Raw genomic sequence first — 25285 nt, forward strand, 5'->3', positions numbered from 1 at the left:
AATGCAAGAACAAAGCTTTCTTTATTGGCAGGCTGCAGCGTGGATTCTGTCTGCTCGGGAGCAAAATACCGCTTACAGCTAAGAGGGGTTTTTAAAGGGAAAGTCCACAAGACTGAAAGTCTTGAGATTACAGGGCTTAGTGGTTACATAAGACAAAACAATAACTGTATGTTTGGGCAAGATACAATTAAGCAGGATATTGTAACAAACAAATAAGTTTGTTAATTATTTTCTGGGCCAGGGATTTTTACAACCACAAGTTGATGGCTATCTGGTCTTCTTTAGGGCAGAGAAATGTTGACACAGCTGGAGTATGTTATCTGGTCTCAGGCCTCTAGTCACATACCTAGTTCTTTGTCTAGCCTTATCTGTCTGGCTGCCTTTTGGGAGCTCAGAGGAGCTTGAAAGTTTTCTTTTTCCTATATGGGTTTTGGAGTCTTAAGTTTTTAGACTTTTATTATTTTTTCCCATTTCAATGCCAGGAATATGGGTTCCAGAGGTTGAATTCAGGTCTTTCTCCTTGCAGGAGAAACACTTTACTGAGCCATCTCCCCCACCGGGTGGAGTCATGCCTAAGGCGTGTGTTGCATTTACTTTCATTTCTATTTTCCTTTCTTTAGGCAATGTGGCTCTGCAAACATCTCAACAGCAATCTAATCACCAAGGATAACTTGTTAGGAAAAGAGTTTTCTTGTCTGGCTGAGGAAGCCAAGAGACACTACCAGATTTATAAGGTAAGGTTGGCCCCTGGGCCAGGGTTCAGGGACAGAGCAGCTATGGCTTCAGATCTCCACTTCCCCCTTGCTTGGCTAGTTTTCTTCTCCTCCTCCTCCTTTAAAACTATTTTAGATGATTTCTTATTTGTGTGTGTGTGTGTGTGTGTGTGTGTGTGTGTGTGCATGTACATGGTGGTGCACATGTGTGAGTGTTAAGACCAGAGGTTAATGATTAGTGTCTTCCTCGATCTCTCTCAGACATGTTCTTTTTTTAGTCAGGTCTCTCAGTCAACCTGGAACCAGCCTAGGCTGGCTGGTTGGCTGGCTATCGATCTCTGCCTGGTTTGCCTCCTCATCTTGTATTTTAGCACACTGTTTCTCTTTAATGAAACAGAAATGCAAAGAATTTTTTTTTCAAAATTCCCTTTGAGCCAAAGAGTGGGGATGTGTCTTTTGCCATTCTTCTCTGAGGTCCAGGCTCCCTCATTTTCCTGTGGGAACTTCACATCTGCTGATACTCAGTGTATGGGCCATTTCCTAAATCCCCTCAGCCCCACTATCTCAGAGCCTATAGACAGAGCCACAGCCATTCATTTGTCCAGTGCCCTGGCCACATTTCAAGGCCTCTTGGCCCTTCTAGTACTTAGACCTCAGAACATGGGATCCTTATGTAACAGCCAGCCCAGCCAGCCGGTGTGCTCATTCATGAAGCAGAAACACAAGCATGTCTGACCTTCAAGCTGATCTCATGAACTTTAGTCATCCACCATGCCAAAGGATAGCTTTTTGTCAAACCAAAGATTAGACTGCAGCAGATAAAGAGTGGTCAGACTTGATGGTCAGTGTGGTCATGTGACCCAGCCACCTGCTGAGTCTCAGGCACAGGCTGGGAGGTGTGCACAGACTACAGAGCTAAGGTTCATTCAAAGCTTTCCTAAGAGCTGGGCTGTGATGCTCCCAGGCATGGAAGATCCTGGAATCAAAGTGTCAGAACACCTCAAGGGGCAGGACTGTCCCTCAAGACACTGAAGGTCCACACTGCTTTTTGTTTATTCTGAACTGTATATTATGAAATAGGACAAAGATATGCAGAAGATTTGGGACCCTTCCAGGCCAGGCCCTGGCTTCAGCTGCTCCCATCAGGCCTCACAGCTTTAGGATTGTAGCTGTGTCCACTCCCATGCCAGGCACCTTAAAAACCACCTGCGGGCAGGGCGTTGGTGGCACATGCCTTTAATCCCAGCACTCGGGAGGCAGAGGCTAGGTGGATCTCTGTAAGTTCAAGACCAGCCTGGTCTACAAGAGCTAGCTCCAGGACAGCCTCCAAAACCACAGAGAAACCCTGTTTCAAAAAACCAAAAAAAAAAACCCCAAAAAACAAAACACCTTCGGACCAGGCATTGTTGGTGCACACCTTTAATCCCAGCACTTGGGAGGCAGAGGCAGGTGGATCTCTGTGAGTTCAAGGCCAGCCTGGTCTCCAGAGCGAGTGCCAGGATAGGCTCCAAAGCTACACAGAGAAACCCTGTCTCGAAAAACCAAAAACCAAAAACAAACAAAAAAACCCACCTGCGGCCTGGCCTTGCCTTGTGCATTTAGAGCCAGTCCTCAGGAGTAGGATCAAGCCACAGCATTTAAAGATAGCATCTTGGGACTTCTGAGATGACAGCCCAGCCCCACCCAATATGACTGCCCTCTGTCACCACAGTTAATAATGCCATAATTGCTATGTCTGGGTGTTCTCTAAAAGATTGCATTGGAGCAGAGCTGCCTGTGTTTGTGTAGTGAATCTTAAGTGGCCCAAGCTTGGAAAGCTGGGCTCATTGAGGCCTTCCTAAAGCCAGGCTATTCCTAATTCAGGTCTCCACAGTGTTTACAGTGTATCCTTCCCCTCCCCCAATCCCAGGCTGATGATGTGCTGCAACTTCTGATGCTCTGGCCTGCTCTTCCCGAATGCTAGACTACAGGCCACCGTGCCGTTTTGTGTCTACAAATGTAAAATCTGGTTGCTGGCTTCTGTGCTAGCCTGGTAGCCTTCCAAATCCCAGGGCCAACACTGCCTGTCCCTCCTTGGTTGTCACTCCTTGTGGTGGAGTCTGCCTCTCTCATGCCCTCCTCCCTCTTGTCTCCACGTCTCCAACCTCTGCCTCTTCCTCCAGAGTCTTGGGGGTGGTTCTTCTTGTCATCCCTTCATTTCCTGCCAACTTGGAGCAGCTTCCCTTTGCCTGGGAATCTGGAAAATGTTCTTTAAAAAAAAAAAACAACAAAAAAACCTTTTTACTTTAAATTATACTTTGTGTGTGTGGTATGTGGTGTGTGTGGTGTGTATGGGGTGTGTGTGGAATGGTGTGTGTGTGTGGAATGGTATGTATGGTTGTGTGTGTGTGTGTGTGTGTGTGTGTGTGTGTGTGTGTGTGTGTGTATACACTCATGCAGGCTCCAAGGCTCTTGCAGATGGCACAGAACAACTGGGAAGAGTAGATTCTCTTTCCACCAAATGAGTCCTAAGAATTAAACTCGGGTCATCAGGGTTGGTGGCCAATGCCTTTACCCACTCAGCTGCCTCTCTGGACCCCGAAAAGGTTCTTGACCACTCTGACAGAGCTGCTATCTATGTAGAGGGCAGACCAGGGGCTCTCAGCTTGTTCCTTCCTGCTGTACTGCTAGAGTCTGTTCTGTGCATTGAAGTGCCCACCTAGGTGACCCAGGGAAGAGAACAAAACCCAGACTGCCTGAAGTAGATGCAGCCAGTGCTGTCCCTAAGAACCAGGGAAGCAGACCGTCCCAAGGTGAGCCTGGGCACTCACCCCATGCTCAGGAAAAGCCACCTGAGCTCCATCTACTTGTCTCTGCCTCTCCCCCTAAAGCCAGGCCTGGGGGCTGGAGGGTGGGGATGCATTGCCAGGTTCTGGAAGGAGGCAGCCTGACTCCTGCAAAGAGTCTGGCAGGGCTTCCAGAAGCATCCCAGAAGCCCTTGTGCTGATGTGACACATCAAAGCTGCTATCCAGACAGCACAGTGGCAGGGAACGGCAGGGGGCACTTGGGATGGGCACTGCTCAAAGCTACCACCTAGCCCCTGCTGGGAAGGCTTCCAGAGGCTTGCACCCCACCTGGGCCTGCCACCTTTCAGCTATGTGCTTTGACTGCTTGGATTCCCTGCATCTGGGCAGGCGCTTCCTGTGTCCCTGTATTTATCTGAATGCTGTATGAGTACATGGCATGGGGAGGGGGGCGTGAGCCCTGGGAGCATGGCTCAGGAATGGAGACTGCTCTGGCTGGCAAGGACTGGAGGGAATAGGAAGAGAAGGTACTACTTGTCCACTCCCTTTATATTGCCAACCCTGGGGAGCCCCACTGGGCACCCAGGAGGATGTGGGCACCAGCAAAAAGGCAGCCTCGCTGGCCAGTGGCTCCCAGCCTAGTGGACCCTTTATTAGGTCACTTTAGGACAAAGGTTCTCTATGTGAAGTCCCCAGTCTAGAAGCAATGCCATCACTTGGGAACATGTTGGAAATGCATATTCTCAAAATTAACACTCCTGGGGCAGGTTCCAGGAAAACCGCTGTCTGCTCTGAAGATGTGGCACTGTTGGTAGAAGACTGGGGTTGGGGACCTAATGCCATGTGTCTTCCTTTCAGATGATTCCCAATTCAATACTTATCGGCCTGGTCCAGGAGCGCCTGAATGAGGATGACTGCCTCAGGAAGGTAAGACTGCGTGGCACTGTGTGGCTAGGGGTGGTTACCAGGATAAGGGGGAAGGGATGTGTCTATCTTTGAGGCTATGGAGAAGGTGAAGCTGAGCAAAGGTCAGTCTGTGGTCAGGGGCTTCAGAGTAGCTGTGGTAGTTGACTGCTCTGTTGGGGTGCCTAACAGCTAACCCACTCTAAGGGGTCCTTGGAGAGCAGCCAGAAAAGTGAAATTGCCAAAGTGTGTGTGGGAGGGACTAAGTGAACCAGCTAGTGACACTGAAGTGTCCAAGATCTTGGACTTTTAATCTTTTTAAAAATTTACTTTTATTTTATGTGTTTTGCCTTCATGTATGTATGTACACCCTATGTATGCAGTGCCCATGAAGCCAGAAGAGGGCATAATATCCCCTAGAAATGGAGTCATAGATAGTTGTGAGCTGTTTGATGGGGTGCTGGGAACTGGACCCTGGTCCTTTAGAAGAGCAGCCTGGGCTTTTAACCATAGAGCCAGCACTCCAGCCCTGGCTTTTATCATTTAAATTATTCCCTGCATAGTTTCAGAAAACCTGGCCCAGTGTTTGAGAGCCAGCCACAAGTGGGCAAACAGGCCCAGAGTCACACCAAGAGAGAAAGGAAATGTGGGTCAGAAGCGTGTGTTGGATAACAACAACACAGGCAGCTCCCCTTCCCCACAAGGCAGGGGAAAGGGTTTTATGGTAATCAAAGGTAGGTCACAGTGTGCCTGGCCTTGCCCCAAAACCTATTTGCATGTCCAATGAAAAGCAAGTCCACCTCCAGGGGCCATGTAGCACACTTGCTGTCTGTCTGAATGACCCTATTCTCCAGGGCTTGGGATGCATCAGGGTGACCTGATGGCAGGATGGCAGTTACAACCAAGATGGCCGCACTCACATCAAGTTGATTCTAGTCCCACCATTCTTTCTCTTCTCCTGCTGGTGCTCTGGTCCCTGGGTCCCGGGGCTCTGCTCTGTTTTTATTTGCTCTGCTTATCAGACGTGATTATTTATAATGAACTCTAGCAGGCCCCTTAATCCTTTCAGTCTCATCCTTCTGCCACCTCTGAGCCCACCCAGTGAGGTTTTTATTTGGGCTACTATTTTTCTCAAGTCCTAAAATTTCAGTTGGTTCTTCTTTCTGCTCTCTGCTTCTCTGCCAGGATATTGATCTTCCCATCATTTTCTAGATTGGCTTTAAAACAAAACAAAACACCCACAAACTATCAGCTTTAGAGTCTTTGTTTTGTGACTGATTCCAACACCAGAGTGGCACCACAGTGCCAGTGTTTTTCTTCCTCCACGAGCGTCACTATTGCCCTGGCTCTCCCTGGGTTGAGTGGGTTATATCCTGGATGCTTTTTATGTCATGAGACTCAGGGTCCTGTCCTTTGGTGGATGTTGACATCTTTGTCTCGGCAGCTGACTGATTCATTTGGGTTCTAGTATGTTCCAACCAGGTGGCTCTGGGTTTTGGTTTTGATATGGACCTTGTTTTCCGCTGTATGTGCAGACTGCAGGGCCATGTCATTCCCGGCTGCCTCTGAACCAGGAGGCTCTGGGTGAGATCAAAGCCTTCCAGCACATTCCTGGAATACTGTTGGGGAGGTCACAGTAGTAGGATTCGAGGCAACCAGTCACATTGCATCCACAGTCAGGAACAGAGAGCGGGATGCTGGTGCTCAGCCCACTTTCTCCTTTTTATTCAGTCTGAGTCTCCAGCCCGTGGTCAGGGTGGGTCTTCCCTGCTCAGTGAAACCTGTCTGTAAATGCCTGAATACCCAGAGATGTGATCCCATGGTGGTTCTAGTTCTAGTGAGACTGGCATTGCAGATTAAATCATTGTTTCTCTAAAACAAATAAACAAAAAAAAATGAGTGAAATAAACCTCATGCTTAAAAAAAAAAGTCTTAGAATTCCACTGTAGCAAAAACTAACTCTTCCAACCAAGCTGCCTCCGCAGCCCCAACAAAGTCTGATGTCCAGCAGCCCTTCTTGACCTTATTTACAAGTTTTATCCATGCAGCCTTTTTTCACCGTTTACCTGCAGTGTAGACCAAGTTCAAGGCTGGGCTTCCAGGGTCCTTGTCAAGAAATCCCACTTTCATCAGAATGACGGCACTTACTGAAACTGATATGTTGATTATATCTTATTCCACACAATTACACTGTGTTGTGATTGATACTGTTGACCATGTATTTATAATACTTATTGCCATGGTGACTGATGATGGGGACAGCTTTATCTGTTACATCTCACTGCAGGCACATCTCTACTGTTTGACAAGCCTGTGACTGCTAAACCGTTGGTGACCCCTCTGATCAGGTGTATGGCACATGCAGCTAGGCCCAGTGCACCATTCAGCACCCGCCCAGTTGTTTTTGTTTTGTTTTGTTTTTGTTTTCCGGAGACAGAGTTTCTATATGTAGTCCTGACTGGCCTGGAACTTTCTCTGTAGACCAGGCTGGCTTCAAACTCATGGACTTCTGACTGCTGGGATTAAAGGCATCCACCACCACTGCCCAGCTTGGCTTTTTTGTTTTTTGCTTGTTTGTGTGTGCTAGTGCATATGCATGCATGTGTGGAGGCCCGAGTTTGACATCAGTATCTTCCATGATTGTTCTCCACTCTCATTTACTGAAGAGGGGCCTCCTGCCATGGATGGGGGTGTCTCCTGGAGGTTTGGTCACTGTTCCCCTCTTCATGCCTCCATTTCCCCTCTCTGACCTACATGTCTGTGACTGTGATTGTGGCCCAGCCACTGTTACCTGCAGGGAAAAGAACCACCTCCTTCAATTTGTCTTAAGATTTCTTTTAACCTTCAAGGGGCATCTGGAGCTGTTTTCATCTCTTCCCAATGGAGACAGATTTCCAGGGCGAGGCGAGGCTTCTAATTATGAGCTTTGGTTGTTCAAAAGCAAAACAAACCCTCACCCAAAACAAGTGGGCTCTCTTGCTTTTTGGGAGAAAAATGACACATATGCATATTCATTTATATGGTAATTATTATTATTTAGCTACACAGGGACTAGAATCAGTAATTTAGAGCACACAAATATTGTAGGAAATAGCGTTCAGGGAAACATAACCCATCAGGAGTCTGTAGTTGATGCCCTGTTTCTTTTCTTTCTCCTGCTTTTTTCTTCTTTTGCAATCTCTTTGAAGAATTTTATTTGAAGTGACCATCAAATGCATTAGAGAAAGAGAAATTAGCAGTTGGTTTCACAACTATGAAGAGGTGGCAGCTCAACCTGCTAGAGACATGAGGTGCTCTTTAGAGACAATCATGTCCGGGAGGTCAGAGTGTGCCCACGCCACTTCTCTTGGACAAAGGAGAGCTAAGAAGGAAGGCGTGGGCACCAGGAATGTACATAAAAAGGGTCAGAACCAGAGGCTCCGTGGCACCCTGCCGGAATGCATGCACTCAGCTTGATGTGGACGGTTGGCGCTCCCTTTCCTGGGCTAGCTTTCTGAAGTGCCCAGGTTTCTTGCCATGGCTTCCTTCATGTTGTTTCCCACCTGCTAGCATGTGGGAGGCCCTAATTCAATTCCCAGCACTGCATCAAAAAAAAAAAACCTGGTGTGTCAGAAAGAAAAATAAGATGAATGCATTTTTGGCCACTGTCCATCCATTCAAATAGTTCAGAACTCAGAAACCACCAGAGGGCCTTCTTGCCAGTCCCAGCTACCTGGGGTGGCTCCTCCCCTCAAGACAGTTGTGGAGAAACTTGTCTGGGAAACTCACCCTTCAGAAGATGCTGTTCTACACAGAGGAAGCAGTTGTTTTTTGTTTGTTTGTTTGTTTTGTTTTAAACAAATATGAATCTGGGCATGGCACACATCTGTAAGCCCCGCACTGGTGGGTCAGAGTCAGGCAGATCCCTGGTGCTTACTGGCCAGTGAATATAGCTGAATCAGTGAGCCTTCAGATACACACACACACACACACACACACACACACACACACACACACTCGCACTTGCACATACACACACTCATTCATGCATGCACATGCACACACACAAGTGCACATACACACTGGCCAGCGAGTATAGCTAAATCATGAGCCTGCACACACACACACACACACACACACACTTAGAATCCCACAGCGCCCACCCCTCCCCCACCCCCCGGCTGCCTGCATTCAGCTCCATCCTTCCATCACCCACCCTTTCTGGATACCCAGACCTCTTAGTCCTCCTCTGGACTGATCCCACCCCACTCAGGACCATCCCACTCTGTGGCACATAGACCCCAAAGTATCTGTCCTTGGTTTTCTACTTCCTGGACTACATCTTGTGTAGTCCCCTCCTCTGGAGCAGGTGAGACCATGGTCTGGCACCACATCACACAGTAATGTGTCTCAGCAGACCGGAGAGGGAGGTTCTCCTTGCTGGCACCATACCAAGAGCAGCCAGGTTGGAGAAGCCCCAATGGTGGCTTCTGGGCACAGTAGGCCACAGCCAGCCTCCACCAGTAGGAACGGGAGACCTGAGCCACACAGCAGGAACAGATGGATGCTGTCCCAACCTGAATGAGCCAAGAAGAGAGCTCTTCCTCGCCTGAGCCTCCCGATGAGAACACACTTCATTGTGTGCAGGCCTCTGTTTTTGCATGAGTGACCCAATGGCTTCCTTGTGACATGCATTGTAAACTGGCACAAGTCTTTCTCATGCCCTAGCTGAGGGGAGATGGGGGTGCACCCTTGCATGAATCATCTCTCTTCCACGCATTTCCCAGCCTTTGATTGTCCACCAGGATCTGGTTTTGGTGACAGAACCGGGCCTGCACAAATGTGTGGTGCCACAGTCACAGCAGCTGACCTGGTGGCCTGGAAAACATTTCAGTTCTGGCCCACTGGCCCTCAGTCCACATCCAAGCCACCACTGAATAAGTCTAGTTGCCTTTCTCAATTATTTGTGTGTTTGAATGTGTATACATGCATGTTGTTGTCCCCTATTACTCCACAATAATAACAATAATAATAATAATAATAATAATAATAATAATAATAATAATAATAATAATTTAGGCGTGTATGTGGGTGCACAGATGCCAGTGGACTCCAGAAGACGACTGTCCATCCTCTGGAGCTGGAGTTGTAGGCAGTTGTGAGCCACCCGACGTGGGTGCTGGGAACCAAACTTGAGTCCCCTGGGAGAGCAGCAGGTACTCTTAGCCTCTGAGCCATCTCTCCAGCCCTCCCACCCCTGAGACAGGGTCTTCTGCTTTCACCCAGGGTTTTCCTGTCTCTGCCTTCCTGGCACTGGCATTACAACTGTGTGTCAACAGACATGACTTTTTTCTGTGGGTTCTGGGATCCACGTCCTCATGTTTGCACAGCGAGTGCTCCACTGACAGAGCCATTCACCAGCCCCAGTTACCCTTTTCTTGTAAAAAGGGAAACTTTTTTCTATTTTCTATTTTCTATTTTCTATCTATTTAGGTAGATAATGTCTGAAAATGTTCTATAAAAATACATATATTGAAAAGGGAAAGTCAGTGTGATGATACACCTATAGTCCCAGCATTTGAGAAGCTGAGGCAGGAGGATTGCTGAGAGTTAGAGGTCAGCCTGGGCTACAGTGTGAGATCCTTTCTCAAACAAAGAGGATACTAAGAAAATAAGTTGGAATTCATCCACGAGGCACGGTGATGGTCCTGCCTTGTGGTTTAACGTCAAACATCTTGAGGGCTGAATGTTATTTCTGCTTATTGAGGGAACACTGGAGAACTTCATAGCAAAGGGCAACCCATCAACATGAAAGATGGGCTCTGAAGAACCTGGACCCCAGGTCTCAAGGTGTGCTACCACTTGGGGGTGTAGCAGTTGAACTTGACCAGGGTGTGGGAGACCAAGGTCGAATGAGAGACTTGAAAATTTCAGAGACATGGGAGTCTTTGGATGGGAGTCACCAGATAGCCCTCCACAGTCCAGCTAAACCACCAGGACATCAGCTGCACCATCTCCCTGAATGAATCCGAAGACAAATGTGTCTGTAGTGTTTACACCTCCACTTAAACTTTCTACACTGACCACACCACTCTGTTGGATCTTAGCCGCCATCCCCCTTCTGTGGACCAGCAACAGCAACTTGGAGAGGGTTTTATTGCCATATGATGCAGAACCTGGGACAGATCCAAATGGTGGTCATTCCTTCCTTCCCTGAGGATCTATGGAGCACAGAGTCTCTGCCAGGTACCATGTGAGAGGCAAGGGGATTCTTTCACTGACCTCTCAGAGCACGGGGCACTCAGGTTTTCTCTCCTCAAATTATAAACTGAGGGGCTTAACAACCATTTATTGTGCCTGCATCTCAGCAAGCCTGGATCTGATCTCAGCCACCAGGATTCTTTTCTCCGAGTCTACAATCAAGAAGTTGGCTGGAAGCTCCTGGACACATGGCTTGTGCCCACCCCGCTGGTCTGAGCCACCTCTCAGGTAGCTAAGCTGGGGCATGCAGACAGGACATGGCTGGAGAGTCTCTCAGGCTTGGGAGCTGCAGTGCACGGCCCCAAACAATGACTGCCTCGTTCTCTGCTTGAGAAGATCCAGCCCAGAGCTCTGTGCCATGTGCTGCCCTAGAAGACCGATGCTTGTTCCTTCTGTGCTTTATGTTGGAGAACAGTGCCAGCTGAGCGAGCATGATGGCACACACCTGTAATCTCAGCTGGGAGAGCACGGTGGTGCACACCTGTAATCTCAGCTGGGAGAGCATGGTGGTGCACACCTGTAATCTCAACTGGGCCAGCATGATGGCTCACACCTGTAATCTCAGCTAGGAGAGCATGATGGCGCACACCTGCAATCTCAGTTCTTGGGGAGGAGGGTTAGAAGGGAAAGGGAACAGTGAGTAAGAGGGAGTAAGGAGGGAGTGGCAGAAAGAAGAAAGGAAGAAGCGTCTTGCATACTTTGTTGGCAGGGCTTGTGGTATCCAAGAGCCTTAAAGAACATTGTCAGGACCATGATTTAATGAGGTCGGAGGCACACCACACCCAAGGAGCAGGTAGGAGTGCACAGTGTTTTCCATAGGGGGGCGGGAAGGAAAACCAGCCATAGTTAGCTTCCTCCTGTCTACTTGCCTGTCCAGTTGCCCCTAGGCTGGAAGTTGGGATGAACTGAAAAACTACTAGGCAAAATTCAAGAATCCAGGCACCCGGTGTTCTGAACATTGCATTTCAGACTTTGGGGTGGGGGTTGTTGGCAGAAGAAGGCGAGAGAAGGCCACACACAGTGAAGAAGAATACAACTGCTCCATAGAGAAGAGAGTAGCCACATACATGGAGTTCCCTCAATTAACGCTGTCCCACCCCCACCCCTACCCCCAAGCAAAGCAACAGCCATCTCCATCACAGCCATTCCTGCCTGCAAGAGGCCATCACAATCTGCCTGTGGACTACTGACATTCCTTCATGGGAGGAAGTAGGAAGGGTCATTGGTCCCTCATCTGAGTGTCCAGCCTCTTCCTCCAGCCATTTGAATGCAATTCTGCTCTAATTCACAGAGTCTTGGATCTCATATATTTGGGGCTAGGGGGAAGGTTAATTGAGGGAACTCCATGTATGTGGCTAGGGGAAAACCACCCTCCCTTCCCAGCATGGCTGGCTGTCTGGGGTCACTGGCACTCCTGTCAGTAATTCCTCACCCATGTTCTGTAAATGAGCCCACTAAACTCCCCCGAGGGTGAACTTTGGTAGAATCAACTCTTGGTTTTGACATTGGAACCTATGCGACAGGATAGATGTCATTTATGTGTCCCCTTCCCCCTGCCAGGGAAGAAGTTCTCACAACGACAAATAGTGGTGAGCCAGCATTTGTCAGCACACACAGTAGCAGTGGCCCTCAACAACTGGCTCATAAGAGGCAAGGGAGGGCAGAGGGTCTACAGAGAGACGAGTGTGAGTGGCCCACCAGCTCACGCAAAGGAAGCACAGCACCCACCTCCCAGGGGCCAGCCAGGCAGTGAGTGCATGAGACTGGTCCTTGTGCACTCCTTCCTTGAACTAGGGAGACAGCAGGCATCAAGGTGGGGGTGCAGCCCAGCTGGCAGAATACCTGCTCAGCAAGCGGGAGGCCTGTGTTCCACCTCGAAGCACTGCATGAAACTAGGCCTGGTGGTATTCACCTGCGCTGTGGAGTATTAACTGAAGATGTGTAATACTTGTTTATGCTGTGCAACGTTTGTTTAATGATGCAAAGATGTGTTGCATTGTTTTATGTTGCATTTGTTTTGCATTTGTTTGACTCCATGAAGCTGTGTTTCTTTGCCTGTCTAAAACACCTGATGGGCCTAATAAAGAGCTGAATGGCCAGTAGCTAGGCAGTAGCAAGGATAGGCAGGAAGCTGGGTTGAGTCTCCCACCTTGAGAGCCACAGAAGTATCTTGGGTGTTGTCTTTACTCCACATACATAGAACCTGAAACGTCTCTTGTGTGCACAGGTAATTTAGACCTTGTGTGCAGTCATGATAATTCTGGTTTCACAGCAAGGGTGGGTGGGGGAGGAGCACTGGGCGCGTTTCTGATCCCTAGTTTTATGTTTACTTGGTGGGTTTCTAGAATCTTCAACCTCAATTTGGCCATAGGTTCTGTTCCCGATGGCCGAAGCACTTTACAGTGGAAGTGTTACCCAGTCAGAGGAGCCCAATCCATCTCCCAGAACCAGGGGCTGCTTGCTTTATTCTGCCTCTCAGTGTTAACTCGGTTGACACCAGTGGCTGTCACTCCATGGACATGGGCCACCAGGCCACGTGGAGGCTCAAGGATTGGCAGCTGTCAGTGGCGTCCCCACAGCTTTATGAGGCCTCTGTGCAGATGCAACAAGGACCAAAGAAACTGCAGGTGAAGTGAGGATTTGACTCCTGGCACACATTTGTGTGCCAGGCAGAGCACAGAGTTTTACCACACATTATCAACCCTCCTTTATGAGGCTCGTGGACCCTCATCTGAGGTCACGGTGAAGATGATCTAAGATGCAATGGGAGCGCATACAGGCTGATGTCTGCAGGCTGAGCAACAGGCAGTGTGGCTGAGAAGTGTGCCTCTGAAGACACAGGAGGCCTCAAATCCTCTCTCCGCCACTGGCTGGCTTGCAGTTTTTCCTGGGGCAGTGTCCAAGGTCCAATTAGTTTTCAGAAGACAAAGTCAAGAGAAGAGGTTTAGGTTGACAAGAAAAGTAGCTGTGGCCGGGAGTTTGGTGTGTGTGTGTGTGTGTGTGTAGACAGTGTCAGAATGAACACACATAGGATACTGAGGCCAAGAGAAGATTGTTGTCCGCTGAGGGAAAGACAGTTTGGTGGGGATTAGGGTGCGGTGTCAATAGAGGGGGGAGGTGACTGGTATGTGGCCAGTCAGTGCCAGCTGAGGGAGGAGCCACTTATTGTTGAATAAACCCATGTGGCTTTGTCACCACCACACTGCCATGCCCTCCCCAGTGCTTCATGGGAACTTTGCTTTCTTTGCACTATTTTAGGAACTAACAGGGTTCTAGCAGGAGAGTCATGCTGTGTGAACAAAAGCAAATTGGTATTTTTTTTGGGGGGGGATTGATTCGATTTTAGATCTCTCTATATTTAGCCCAGGCCTTGAACTCCTGGCAGTGCTGCCTCAGCCTCCCCAGTGTTGGGATTTTAGGTGTTCATTGTGCCACTGGGTCCCATAAGGAAATAACTATGTTTTGACATAGTCCAAAGGGTGCTTGGAGGCCCCAACTGATCATCCTGATTGGTTCCCGCTCTGTATAATGAGTGACAGCTAGCTGGGCAGAAGAACTAAGATGTCCTGGACACACCCCCAAGCCCAGGGGGCTCTGCTGGTCTTTCTGTATGGAAGCACAATGTGGTTTGTGTGCTGATGACTAAGCAGCCAGGCTGGGCTACAGGGGCTGGGGAGGGCATAGTTGGGCATGGACTCGCAGCAGTGAAAATCAACTCACCAGCGCCCTTGGCTGACTGAGGCATGTCTGTACCAGGTCCTGTTTGGGGAAAATCTTCCCTCACCCGGCGCCTTTGGAAGGCCAGCCTCTCCTCCCCACAAGCCATTTCTGTGTTGAGTTCTGCAGACCCAAGTAGATCCCTTCCTGCAGGCAGATGGTGATTAGTCTACCTAGTAGGGAGTGACAATGTGACCCTTAGCACTGAAACAAGAAGATCGGATATATTTGAAGTTCAGTCTCAAAATTATAAGGGCCATGGTAAAACTAGTAAACTCTGGCCCATCTCCCTGGCTGCCTGGCCTTGAAGTGGCATCTTATTGTTTTTTAATGATACATTTTATTTATTTAGTGTGTGTATGTACATCTATGTGCAGAAGTCAGAGGGCAACTTGTGGGCGTCTGTTTTCTCCTACTATATGGGTTCTGGGAATTGAACTCTGGTTGTCAGGCTCCATGGCAAGCGCCTTTAACCCCCGGGGCCATCTCACTGGTCCTTTTTTTCTTTTATGTGTTGAGGGACCACTGAGCATTTCATTAGAGAAAAAGGATGGCAGTGTGGGGTTTCTGATACCTCTAACTCTTGCCCTGGTAACTCAGACTTTTGGGCTAAGGGGGTGTGATTGGAATCCAAGCCTCCAGCCTCTGTTGGCTTCCTGCAGCCCCTAGATGAGCCAGTCAGCAGCTCCCAGATGCCTCCAATGGAGCCTTCTCTAGTGAACCTCAGTTGGAGCCGGGGGCTGGCATTTCTGGGGGGAACTCCCAGGGAGCACCCACACTCTGGCTTCCCTTTGAGGAACCAGGGAGGAAAAGAAGCTCATCACAGAGGCAGCACCCAGAGGGCAGCCAGGCTTCCCACAGGCCTTGCTAATTGTGCTTTGATAGTCAGGAGAGCAGACAGGGCCAGGGCTGTGCACAATGCAGGCCGTGTTCTGCTGCATCTCACCTACTTCCCTGGGCTGCCTGGCTGCTTTGCTTCCCTTTCTTGCAGCGGTGACATCTGCTCGGTGCCTGTCCCTCCTATGATACCATGCCCCTTGCAGCTGTGCAGACCCCCAGCTCTGTGCGGAGTGCCCTGAGCATACGGCCTTTTTGATGTGTGATAAAACAGAGCCGAGCCACGGGGGTACGGTGAGCTAAGGCATCGGAATATCAATTAACCTGCTCGGAACAAAGCTGGGGCTCCAGTGTGGAACAGACAACTCACTGAGGTGTCAGGAAGATGGATAATGTATTCTAATTAGGGGTTGCCTGATACTCTGCACCAGGCCACTCCTGGATACTGGACCCACAAACCTAGCAGGGTACAGTGGTGACGAATGTCTCAGTGTCCCTGGCATGGCTGTCATCAGTTGGTGTTTCCTGACTGATTACTTCCTGCTTTGTCAAAAGTATTCTCAGCTCTGAAGGCCGTTTCCCCTGGAAAGGGCATTCCATTTTACAACTGTGCCGGAGGCCTCTGTGAATGTGTGTGCTCTGGGGAAGAGGGCTTTCTGAGCACTGAGTCTGGGGATGCTCACACTGAAGCCTCTCTCCAGCCACTGTCCCTCCAAGGACAACTGATATGGACCCACATGGACAGCACAGGGATGGGGGTGTCCATGGCTGCCTGCCCTGTGGGACAAGGGAGTGCCTCCTTCCTCACTTTTAACTTCCAAGTCAGGGCAGACCTGAAGACCCCCTTCCACACAGGTCATCCTAAGCCCAGGAGTCAGGGAGGTGTCCCCTGTTTTCCTGGTCACTGGGAACCCGGCTTGCTGTGTATAGTGGGTAAGCGCTGTGGTGAGCACTGTTCCCATGAGCAGCTATAAAAACTTTAGACCAGGTGCTGAACTCTGCTGTGGACTCATGCTCAGGGATGCAATATTAAAATCAGGTCTTTCTGAGAAGGTCTGCCTCTTTCACCTACCAGAAGTGACTTATACCTGCAGTCCCAGAACTTGGAAGGCTGATGCAGGAGGATTGCTACCGCAGACGTAAGGCCAGCCTAGTCCACATACCAAGAACCTTTAAAACAAAGAAAGTAGGGGGTGGGGGTCAAAACTAAATGACCAGCTCTTGTCCTAGACAGGGATCATGATTTCCACTTGTGCACCCGAGAGAGAGAGAGAGAGAGAGAGAGAGAGAGAGAGAGAGAGAGAGAGAGAGAGAGAGAGAGTGTGTGTGTGTGTGTGTGTGTGTGTGTAAGAATTTAGCTGAATTTCCCAAGGACGCTGGTCCCTTTTCCAGATCTGAAAGGGAGGGATGGGGCTGCAGCCCCCCCCAACAGACACATCTACAGGGTTCCTCTTCCTCCTTGCCCAGCACTTTGTTGCCTATAACAAGGACTTGAGGGATCCAAAGCTGTTAATTTTTCCCTCTCTTTTGCTTCATTAGTTCTGAAACTAAGGCTCTGTGGCAGTTTTTCCCTGTATAAAGAATTAATGAAAGCCTGCCTGGGTCTTTTTCAACATGCTTTAGGATGTAAATTTGTTTAGCTTTTTATAAAACCATCAGCGGATGCTTTTGGCACCAAAATATTCCAATGGTGAAGAAATGTGGGCATGATAGTATGCATGTGCACATGCGTGCGTGCGTGCATGCGTGCGTGCATGTGTGTGTGTGTGTGTGTGTGTGTGTGTGTAGGCCAGAGGTCAATATCTGGTATCATCTTCTATGGCTCTCGACCTTGTTGATTTGTTTGTTTTTGAGACAGAGTTTCTCTGTGTAGTCCTGGCTGGCCTGGAACTCACTCTGTAGACCAGGCTGTCCTCGAACTCAGAGATCTGCCCGTCTCTGCCTCCAGAGTGCTGGGACTGAAGGTGTTTTTGCCACCTTACCCAGCTCCACCTTATTTTTTGACACAGTTTCTCACTAACCCTGGAGCTTGCTGTTTCAGTTAGACTGTCTGGCCAGCAAGCCCCTGAGATCCTTTAGTTCTCTAGAGCTGGGGTTTTAGGACACACCACCATGCCTGACTTTTAATGTGTATCTTGGGGAATACAAACATGGGCACCCATGTTTGTGCAGAAACAGTACCCACTGAGTTGTCTCCCCAGCCTCTGCATTTTTGATTCTAAGGAACAATGCCTTTTTCCAGGACCTGTTGTCCATCCTGTAATTCATGGTAGGGTGTGTGGGCTCACCCCATCAGTCCATCCTCTGACCACAGAGACACCAAATCCTCAGGATTACTGGAGAAGGGTCTCTGGCAAGAGGAGGACTTCTGTTGCCTCTCTCCACTCTGAAGTGGACTTGAAGCCATTTGCTTATTTGCTTTCACTCTTACAAAAGTTCACTTGATTGCTTCATCTGAGTTTCCAATCTAAAGGTGTAGGTAGTGTGTGTATGTGTGTCTGTGCATGTGCCTTTGTGTGTGTATGTGTGAATTTGCATGTGTGTGCGTATGTATGTGTGTATTATGTGTGTTTGTTTGTATGTGCATGTGTATATGTGTATGTATATGTGCACGTGTGTGTATGTGTATATGTGCATGTGTATATATGTGTGTGTATGTATGTATTTGTATAGGCATGTATATTTGTGTGTGTGTGTGCACGCATGCGCCAGCACGCACGTGTACTAACTCTAGACTCTCTGGACTTGAAAGATTCTAATGACTGTTAAACGCAAAGATTGTTGAGGGACATAAGAAAACAAATAGGAAGAGAAGTCATTGACTTTTGCCATAGAACATCAACTGCTCATGAATTAATCTACACATTGAGTGTTGTTCCAAAATATCCAGCGCTTCTATCTCAAAACAACAAAAAGGTTTTGATGCTTACCTGAAAGAATGCAGTTTTGAAAAAGAAGAGAAAATGTGTTCTGTGAAATATAAAGCAATAAATTATAAAACTGTGATAACTTCAAAGGTTAAAGAAAATATCTTAGTAATCTACAGGCAGGAAGAGGTGACGGGCAAGTTCATGCCAGCCATTACAGCTTGAGAAGAAATGTATCAGACAGGGAGGGGCTGTACCAAGGTTGGAACAGCTGGGAGCTCCAAGCGGCAAGTTAGATCTTAGCTTCACGTGTTCACAAAAGAAAACATGGTTCTATTAAATATTAAGTAAACACACAAGAGAACACAGTTTAAATACAAGTGAATATTTACCTCCTTTTGTGGTAGAAAAGGCCTTTGTATGCACCCACAAACACCAGAGTCCAAAGAAGGAGTGCAGGCACAGGCCTACCAAAAAAACATGTTAAAAATAACACTGCACACACTTGACAGCCACAGGCAAACCCTGGAAATTGTGGTGACAGTCTCTGCCTCAAGTAGCTGTGGCAGTGTTTACCAAAATGGGTTCACTTCTTAATATGCAAATTAAAGTAATCCAGGGGTGTATTATATTTTGCTGGACAGGTTTTCCCCAGGGTTGTGTCCAGCACTGGTAACCATGCAGGGAATGGAAGCAGGTGTTCTGCCATCAGACTTAACAGCTGTGGTGAGATGGGGCCGAGGAGGTGGCCCAGCAGTTAAGGGCGCTACAGCTCTTCTGAAGACCTGAGTGTGGTTCTCAGCACCCACATCAGATGGTTCACCATTGCCTGTAACTTCAGCCCCAGGGACTGACCCCTCTTTCTGGCATCCACACAGACACAGCACACACTTAAGACACTCAGACACATACACACAGTAATAGTCTTTAAAACAAAAATTTTAAAAGATAAATGTACAACATTCTAGGTTGCTTTTATTTTTTTTAAGAAAAATCTTTATTATGGTGTGTGTGCCATGGTGTGCACACAGAGGTTGGAGGAGAGCTTTGTGGCATCTTCACATGTGTTCCTGGGATCGAGCTCAGGTCACCAGGCTCAGTGGCAAGTGCCTTTCCTGCACTTCACCCTCTCACCGGCCCCAGCATTTCAAGGATAACTGTGAAGCCCTGGGATGGGCAGAGATACTGCACTTAATGCACTAGTGAATGTTGGCCAACTGGACTCAGGCAGCCATGGACATTTCCAGCAGAGGGTTCTAGAACACAGAGGATCTGCACAAAACGCTTGTGCATATGTTAAAGAACGAGTTAGCCTGGACTGTGTTCAGTGTGTGGTAAGAAAAGATTTGATCTGGGTGACATCTTTTGTCTCATGTGTGCATGATGGCTATTCTTGGTTGTCAACGTGACTACATCTGGAATTAACTAAAACCCAAGTGAATGGGTATACCTGTATACTATGTAGCCCTGGCTGGCTGGCCTCAAACTCACAGAGATACCTCTGGAGTGCTGGAATCAAAGGTGTGAGCCACCATGCCTGGCCTGGGAAAACCCACTTTTAATCCAGATCATTTGTGGTGGAAAAATTAATCTTCCATCTGGGTCACACCTTCTGCTGGCAGCCTGTGCAAAGGACATGGAAGAAGGAAGCTCGCTCTCTTTCCCTGCTTGCTTTTCCCGGTAAGTCCGTTCCTTCACTGGCATTAGAGCCTACTACTTTGGGATTCTGGTGTATACTGAAAGACCAGCTGAGACATCCAGCCTTGTGGACTGAGAAACTACTGGATTCTTGGACTTTTTATTCATAGCCATTGTTGGACTAGGTGGACCACATCTAAGCCACATAACAAATCCCATTACATATATAAATATGTGTGTGTGTGTGTGTGTGTGTGTGTGTGTGTGTGTGTGTGTGTGTGTGTTCATGTGTGCAGATGGACATGTATATGCACAAGTGTGCTTTCACATTTCCTGCAAAGGCAAGGAGGACTTTAGGTGCTCTTCCTCGGGAACAGCCGTCTACCTTGCTTTATGAGACAAGGTCTCTCACTGTCTAGGCTATTTGGCCAGCTGGTCCTAGGGATGTGCCTGCTTCCACCTCTCCAGGGCTAGGATCACAAGTGTGTGCTGCCATGCTTGGCTTTGATCCCGGGGACCTCTGGTCTTAGCAATCCTGTATCTCAGAAAGAATTCAACACCTGGAAGAGCTGTGCACCCAAAGATGTTCACCGTCGTGTTTATGATGATGTGTTAGTCAGGACCTACAGATTAAATTTCTCTCTCTATATATAAGGGAATTTAATAGAATGGCTTAGAAGCTGTGGTCCAGTTAATCCAACAAAGGCTGCCTATGAATTGAAGGTCCAAAAATCCAGTAGTTGTTCAGTTTATGAGGCTGGATGTCTCAGCTGGTCTTTAGCAGACACTGGAATCCTGAAGAAGGCAGCTCTGATGCCAGTGAAAGAATGGACTTGCTAACAAGGTCAAGGGCAAGCAGGCAGGGGGTGGGGGGCTTCCTTCTTCTGTCTTTATATAGGCTTCCAGCAGAAGGTGTGACCAGATTAAAGGTATATCAAGATTTGGATTAGAAGTGGATCTTCCTACTTCAATTTAAGCAAAAACCCCTCCCAGGTGTGCCCTCCATTTCTGGATTTTAGTTAATTCCAAATATAATCAGGTTGACAGTCCAGAACAGTCATCACAGATGGTGAAAACTGACCACAGACTCATGAAGCCATGGGTGGATCCGGCACCATGGCCCAATCACTTAGGGGATGCAGTATAAACCTTCAAAGTCAGAGGTGGTGAAGGATGCTGGTATGGAAGGATGCCGATGGGAACTGTGGTAGCTGTGGGAAACCGGAAGTAAGCTGCCTGCTACAGTCATGTTCATAAGCACTGGCTCCACGTGAGAAGCTGCAGTGAGCACTGCAGATGTCAGGCATGCTTCTTTTGTTTAAAAGATTCTGGCTCTCATAAAATATAATCATACCTCATAAAATATAATCTAAAGTAGGAAGGGGCTGCTTAGTGGGTAAAGGTGTGTATTGTAGTCAACACTAATGACCTGAGTTCAATCCCCAGGACCCACATGGTAAAAGGAGAAAACTAACTCTTGAAAATTGCCTTCTGACCTCCACATGTGTGCTATGGAAAGTACACACCTACCCACGCATATACACAACACCTACCCACCCACTCACACATGTATGCACGAAATAGATAAATACATGTAAAAAATGAGTAATGAACCCCATCCATACTCTGTATTTAGGGCTGGATCCTGGATGGCATCCCTGAGAGGCGGGAGCAGGCACTGATGATCCAGACTGTGGGGCTGGCGCCCAAGCATGTCAGTGAGTAGAGCCCTGGCCCCAGCTGCCCAGAGCATGCAATGTGAACCCCGCTCCTAACACTGGCTTCCCTCCCACCCTCTACCATGGGCCCAGTCACTGCCCACGGGAGGGTTTCACGGGCCTGGGATCCAGCAAGAAAAAGACACATTATGTGAAATCTAGCTCCAACCACAAAGCTAAATGTGTTGAGGACTTGTCACTTAGGAAAGCAGGGAATTCCATGCTGTAAACCTCTCTAGGAAACCAACAGAAGGGTGGCAGGGTCAAATCACAAAGATGTCTGCATGGTGATTTTCCACAGTGAAAATTGATGGCAAGGGACATGTTCCACCAGGACTGCCTTTGGAAGGGTTTAATGTCATCTAGGTGGTGGGTGACAGCAGAGGTCCCGAGGTTCAGATGTGTGGCACCAGAGCCCTGCACACCTGATTTGTTCCTTCTTCTCTGCCCAGTTGTGCTTAATGCTCCAGACACAGTCCTGATTGAGAGAAATGTGGGGAAGCGGATTGACCCTGTCACTGGAGGTATGATGCCCCCAAGCTCCACCCCAAGGGATTCAAGAACAGTGAGGGGATGCCCCATCCCCCTCTCTACTCTAGGCACCCCAGGGGGCCACACAGAAATCCCAGCAGGTGAGGGAAGAGGGGCATCCTGGGTGACAACAGTCAGAGTCTTGTTTTCCCGGGGAACCCAGCTCTCCCAGTTGACTGTGTTCAGGAATCAGAGTGCAGAAGAGCTCCCCTCAAGACGCAGGGCCATGTACCAGGGACATGGTGTCCGGAGCTGGTGTCCCATCTCCTGGGAAACTATGTACCCCATACTGCTTGCTCCAAGTGAGGAGGAGTAAGGCCCATGAGTTTCCTGAGAAAATTGGCCAGTGCCACAAACAGGATCTTAAGTTGCCACATTGTTGGGTCTGGGAACAAGGGGAAGGTACCTACCTACCTCTTTCAGGTTTGGTTTTCTCTGGATTTGGGGTAAAAGCTCAAATTGCCCTGAGGATGAATTGAGTCTTTATGCCCTTCTCAGGGTGTAGTGCAGAGTCAGTGCTCGGGGATCTGTGGCTGCCCTTAGTCCTGGGCTGTTTCCTTGAGATGAGCTGTCATATAGTCTAGGTCGGCCCTGTGCTTGCTATGTCTGATCTTCCTGGCCCCATTATACAAGGTCTAAGAATAGAGAGCCACTCGAGGATCCCCAGCTTTGGAATGTCCTGGAGGAAGGATGGCATACTTGTCATAGGTTTGAAAGAATGTCATGACACCACTAAGTGTGTAAATGTCAGAAACCACCACCCTTGGTTTATGAGGTGCTGGGAATTGAACCTAGAGCTTTGTGCATTTGAGGCAAGCACTCTACCCCCAAGTAAGCTACATCTATCCCCAACTCCATCATTGTCTTTTTGTTATTTGTGTATTGTTGTGGCATGTAAGAGTACTTGCTGCCTGGGAATGGTCAGCCACACCCCTGGGCAATGAGACAGCAGGGCCTGCAGCAGCCCTGGGTGGGGGCTCTGACAATGTGCCTCTCCCCGTGCAGAGATTTACCACACCACCTTTGACTGGCCCCCTGAGCCTGACATACAGAACCGGCTGGTAGAGCCAGAGGGCATCTCAGAGATAGAGACAGCGAAGAAGCTGCTAGAATACCACAGAAACATCATCAGAATTCTTCCTTCTTACCCGAACATCCTGAAAAACATCAGTGCAGACCAACCATGTGTGGACGTCTTCTACCAGGGTAAGTATGGCAGGCTGCCCCGCATCAAACCACACAAGGGCCCTGCTCATCCCACTATCCCTCAGACTGGACTGTGTGGGGACCCTGATGGGGCCATGCAGGGACCCCCCGGGTGTGACTATCCCCAGCCTCAGAGGGTTTGACAGTGTGTGGGGAAAAGAACCAGAGGCTCTATCAGCCGGTTCTGTATGTCAGGCAGGGAAAAGGCAGTATTTGTTCTGGGAGCATGAGGGTCTAGATTTCATCTCCACCCCCCCCCCCATGTAAAAGGCCAGGTGTGACAGTACATGCTTGTAATCCCAGCGCAGGGAGGTACGGACAACAGATCCCAGCTCACATACTTGGTGGGCTCCAGGCCAATGAGACTTCATCTGAAAAACAAGTCGGACGGCTCCTGAGATTGACCTCTAGCTTCTTCACACATGTGCACACATGTCCATTCGCACTGTGTGCAAGCAAACACACACGTGTACACACATGCACACATCAAAAGGAAAAGTGTCATTTTGATTGGGTGTGGGTTTCAGACACTTCTATGTCAACCTTCCGCAGCCTTCTCTAGCTGGGGCCTCTCTGCACACTCTGAGGAACACCAGGCCCTCTGCAGGCTACCATCACCCTCAGGCAGGCATCTGGAAGGTAGAGCTGCTTGCCATGTCAGGTTGAGACTGCCTTGAACTTTCCAGAGCTCTGCATCTTGAAAAGATCTTTAGCAGCAAACACATGTTCTTAAGACACACACAAATACCACATTTATCTTGTGCCACGGTTCCAAGTTTACACATTAATTACTTCTAAATTACTTAATTAAATTTAAAAGTTCATATGATCATTCATAAAGAATTCATGCCTGGAATTGTAAGTAAAAACGTGAGCATCTAAATATTAATTATTATTAATTAATAATGTGGAGCGATAAATTGAAAATTGGGCTGCAAGATTTCCCTCTGTGTTGTTTTTATTTTTAATCTCAGTGCATCCAGCAGCCGTCTATTTCCAAAAAGAATAACTGGATGTGGAGACTGTCTGGGGGATCGTTACTTCTAATTAACTTAGTTATTTACTATAAATTAAGCATCATTTGTAAGCAGGCTGCTTTGCTGCAGCGTCTGAGCTTTTCTGAGGTTCTGGGTTACAGAAGGCTTGAGAGTTGAGAGCCATGGGAGGGTCTCTTGTGTTGGGCTATTCTAGAGGAGGAATGGTATCCCAGCTGTAGCTTTGCCAGAGAGTTACCATGACTCTACCAAGACTCTGTATACGGCACTGGAAATCTGTAAAACAGGACAACAATGATGGCTCTCTCATGGAATGGCAGGCCAAACAAATGAATATTTATCTTAGCATTACACACATTTTGCCACGGTGTGATGTGTCCACAATGGTGGTGACCACAGCCTTGGCAGGGATCACCTCTGGCTTACTTGTGCTACTAGTTCTGAAAAGAGGGAACTGTAAACCCGAATGACCCAGCAACAAAATCCTGTGATGATGCCAGAGTTCAGGGCAGGGGAGACAGCTCAGCCAGTAGAGTGCTCATGCAGGCATGAGGACCCGAGTTTGGATTCCCAGCACCCATGTTTAAAAGATGGCCACTGAGATGATTCACTTATACCAAGGCTGACAATACAAGTTTGATCCCCAGGACTCACACGATGGAAGGAGAGAATTGGCTCCCTAACATTGTCCTTTGACCTCCTCACACGCCTCACTGTGGCATGTGCATGTATACAGACAAATAAATTCAATTTAAAAAGAAAACACTAAAGGCTAGCCTAATGGCACAGGCCTATAATCCTAGTTATGGGGTAAACTCCAGGTTCAGTGAGAGACCCTGCCTCAAATAATATAAGGTAGACAGTGACTAAGGGAGACAACCAACATTGACCTCAAGGCTGAATATACAAGAGCTTATATGTACACATGCAACCCCCACACACATAAACATACACATGCATACCCATAGATAGACCATACATTCAATACCCCCAAAAGATTTTAAAGTCTGTATACTGAACAAATAAATACTGCTGGTTCTCAGTTGGGCTACTTTTTGCTTCACCATACTATCCACCCTCCAGGGGGAGGTTTAGACTATGTCCAAACACATTGATTGGTTGTACTATTAGCACCT

General features: G+C 48.3%; 1 protein-coding gene across 1 annotated transcript in view; it reads left to right on the top strand.

Annotated features, from left to right (window-relative positions):
* The window catches only part of Ak8 (adenylate kinase 8), a 105485-nt gene that overhangs the window by 8261 nt on the left and 71939 nt on the right, over positions 1–25285 (top strand). The window contains exons 3-7 of the mRNA XM_035446942.1: positions 621–734; positions 4356–4424; positions 21336–21417; positions 21870–21941; positions 22954–23154. Coding sequence (XP_035302833.1) covers positions 621–734; positions 4356–4424; positions 21336–21417; positions 21870–21941; positions 22954–23154 — 538 coding nt within the window. The remainder of the gene's footprint in view (positions 1–620; positions 735–4355; positions 4425–21335; positions 21418–21869; positions 21942–22953; positions 23155–25285) is intronic.

This window comes from Cricetulus griseus, chromosome 6, assembly GCF_003668045.3.
Source record: "Cricetulus griseus strain 17A/GY chromosome 6, alternate assembly CriGri-PICRH-1.0, whole genome shotgun sequence".
Taxonomy (NCBI): domain Eukaryota; kingdom Metazoa; phylum Chordata; class Mammalia; order Rodentia; family Cricetidae; genus Cricetulus; species Cricetulus griseus.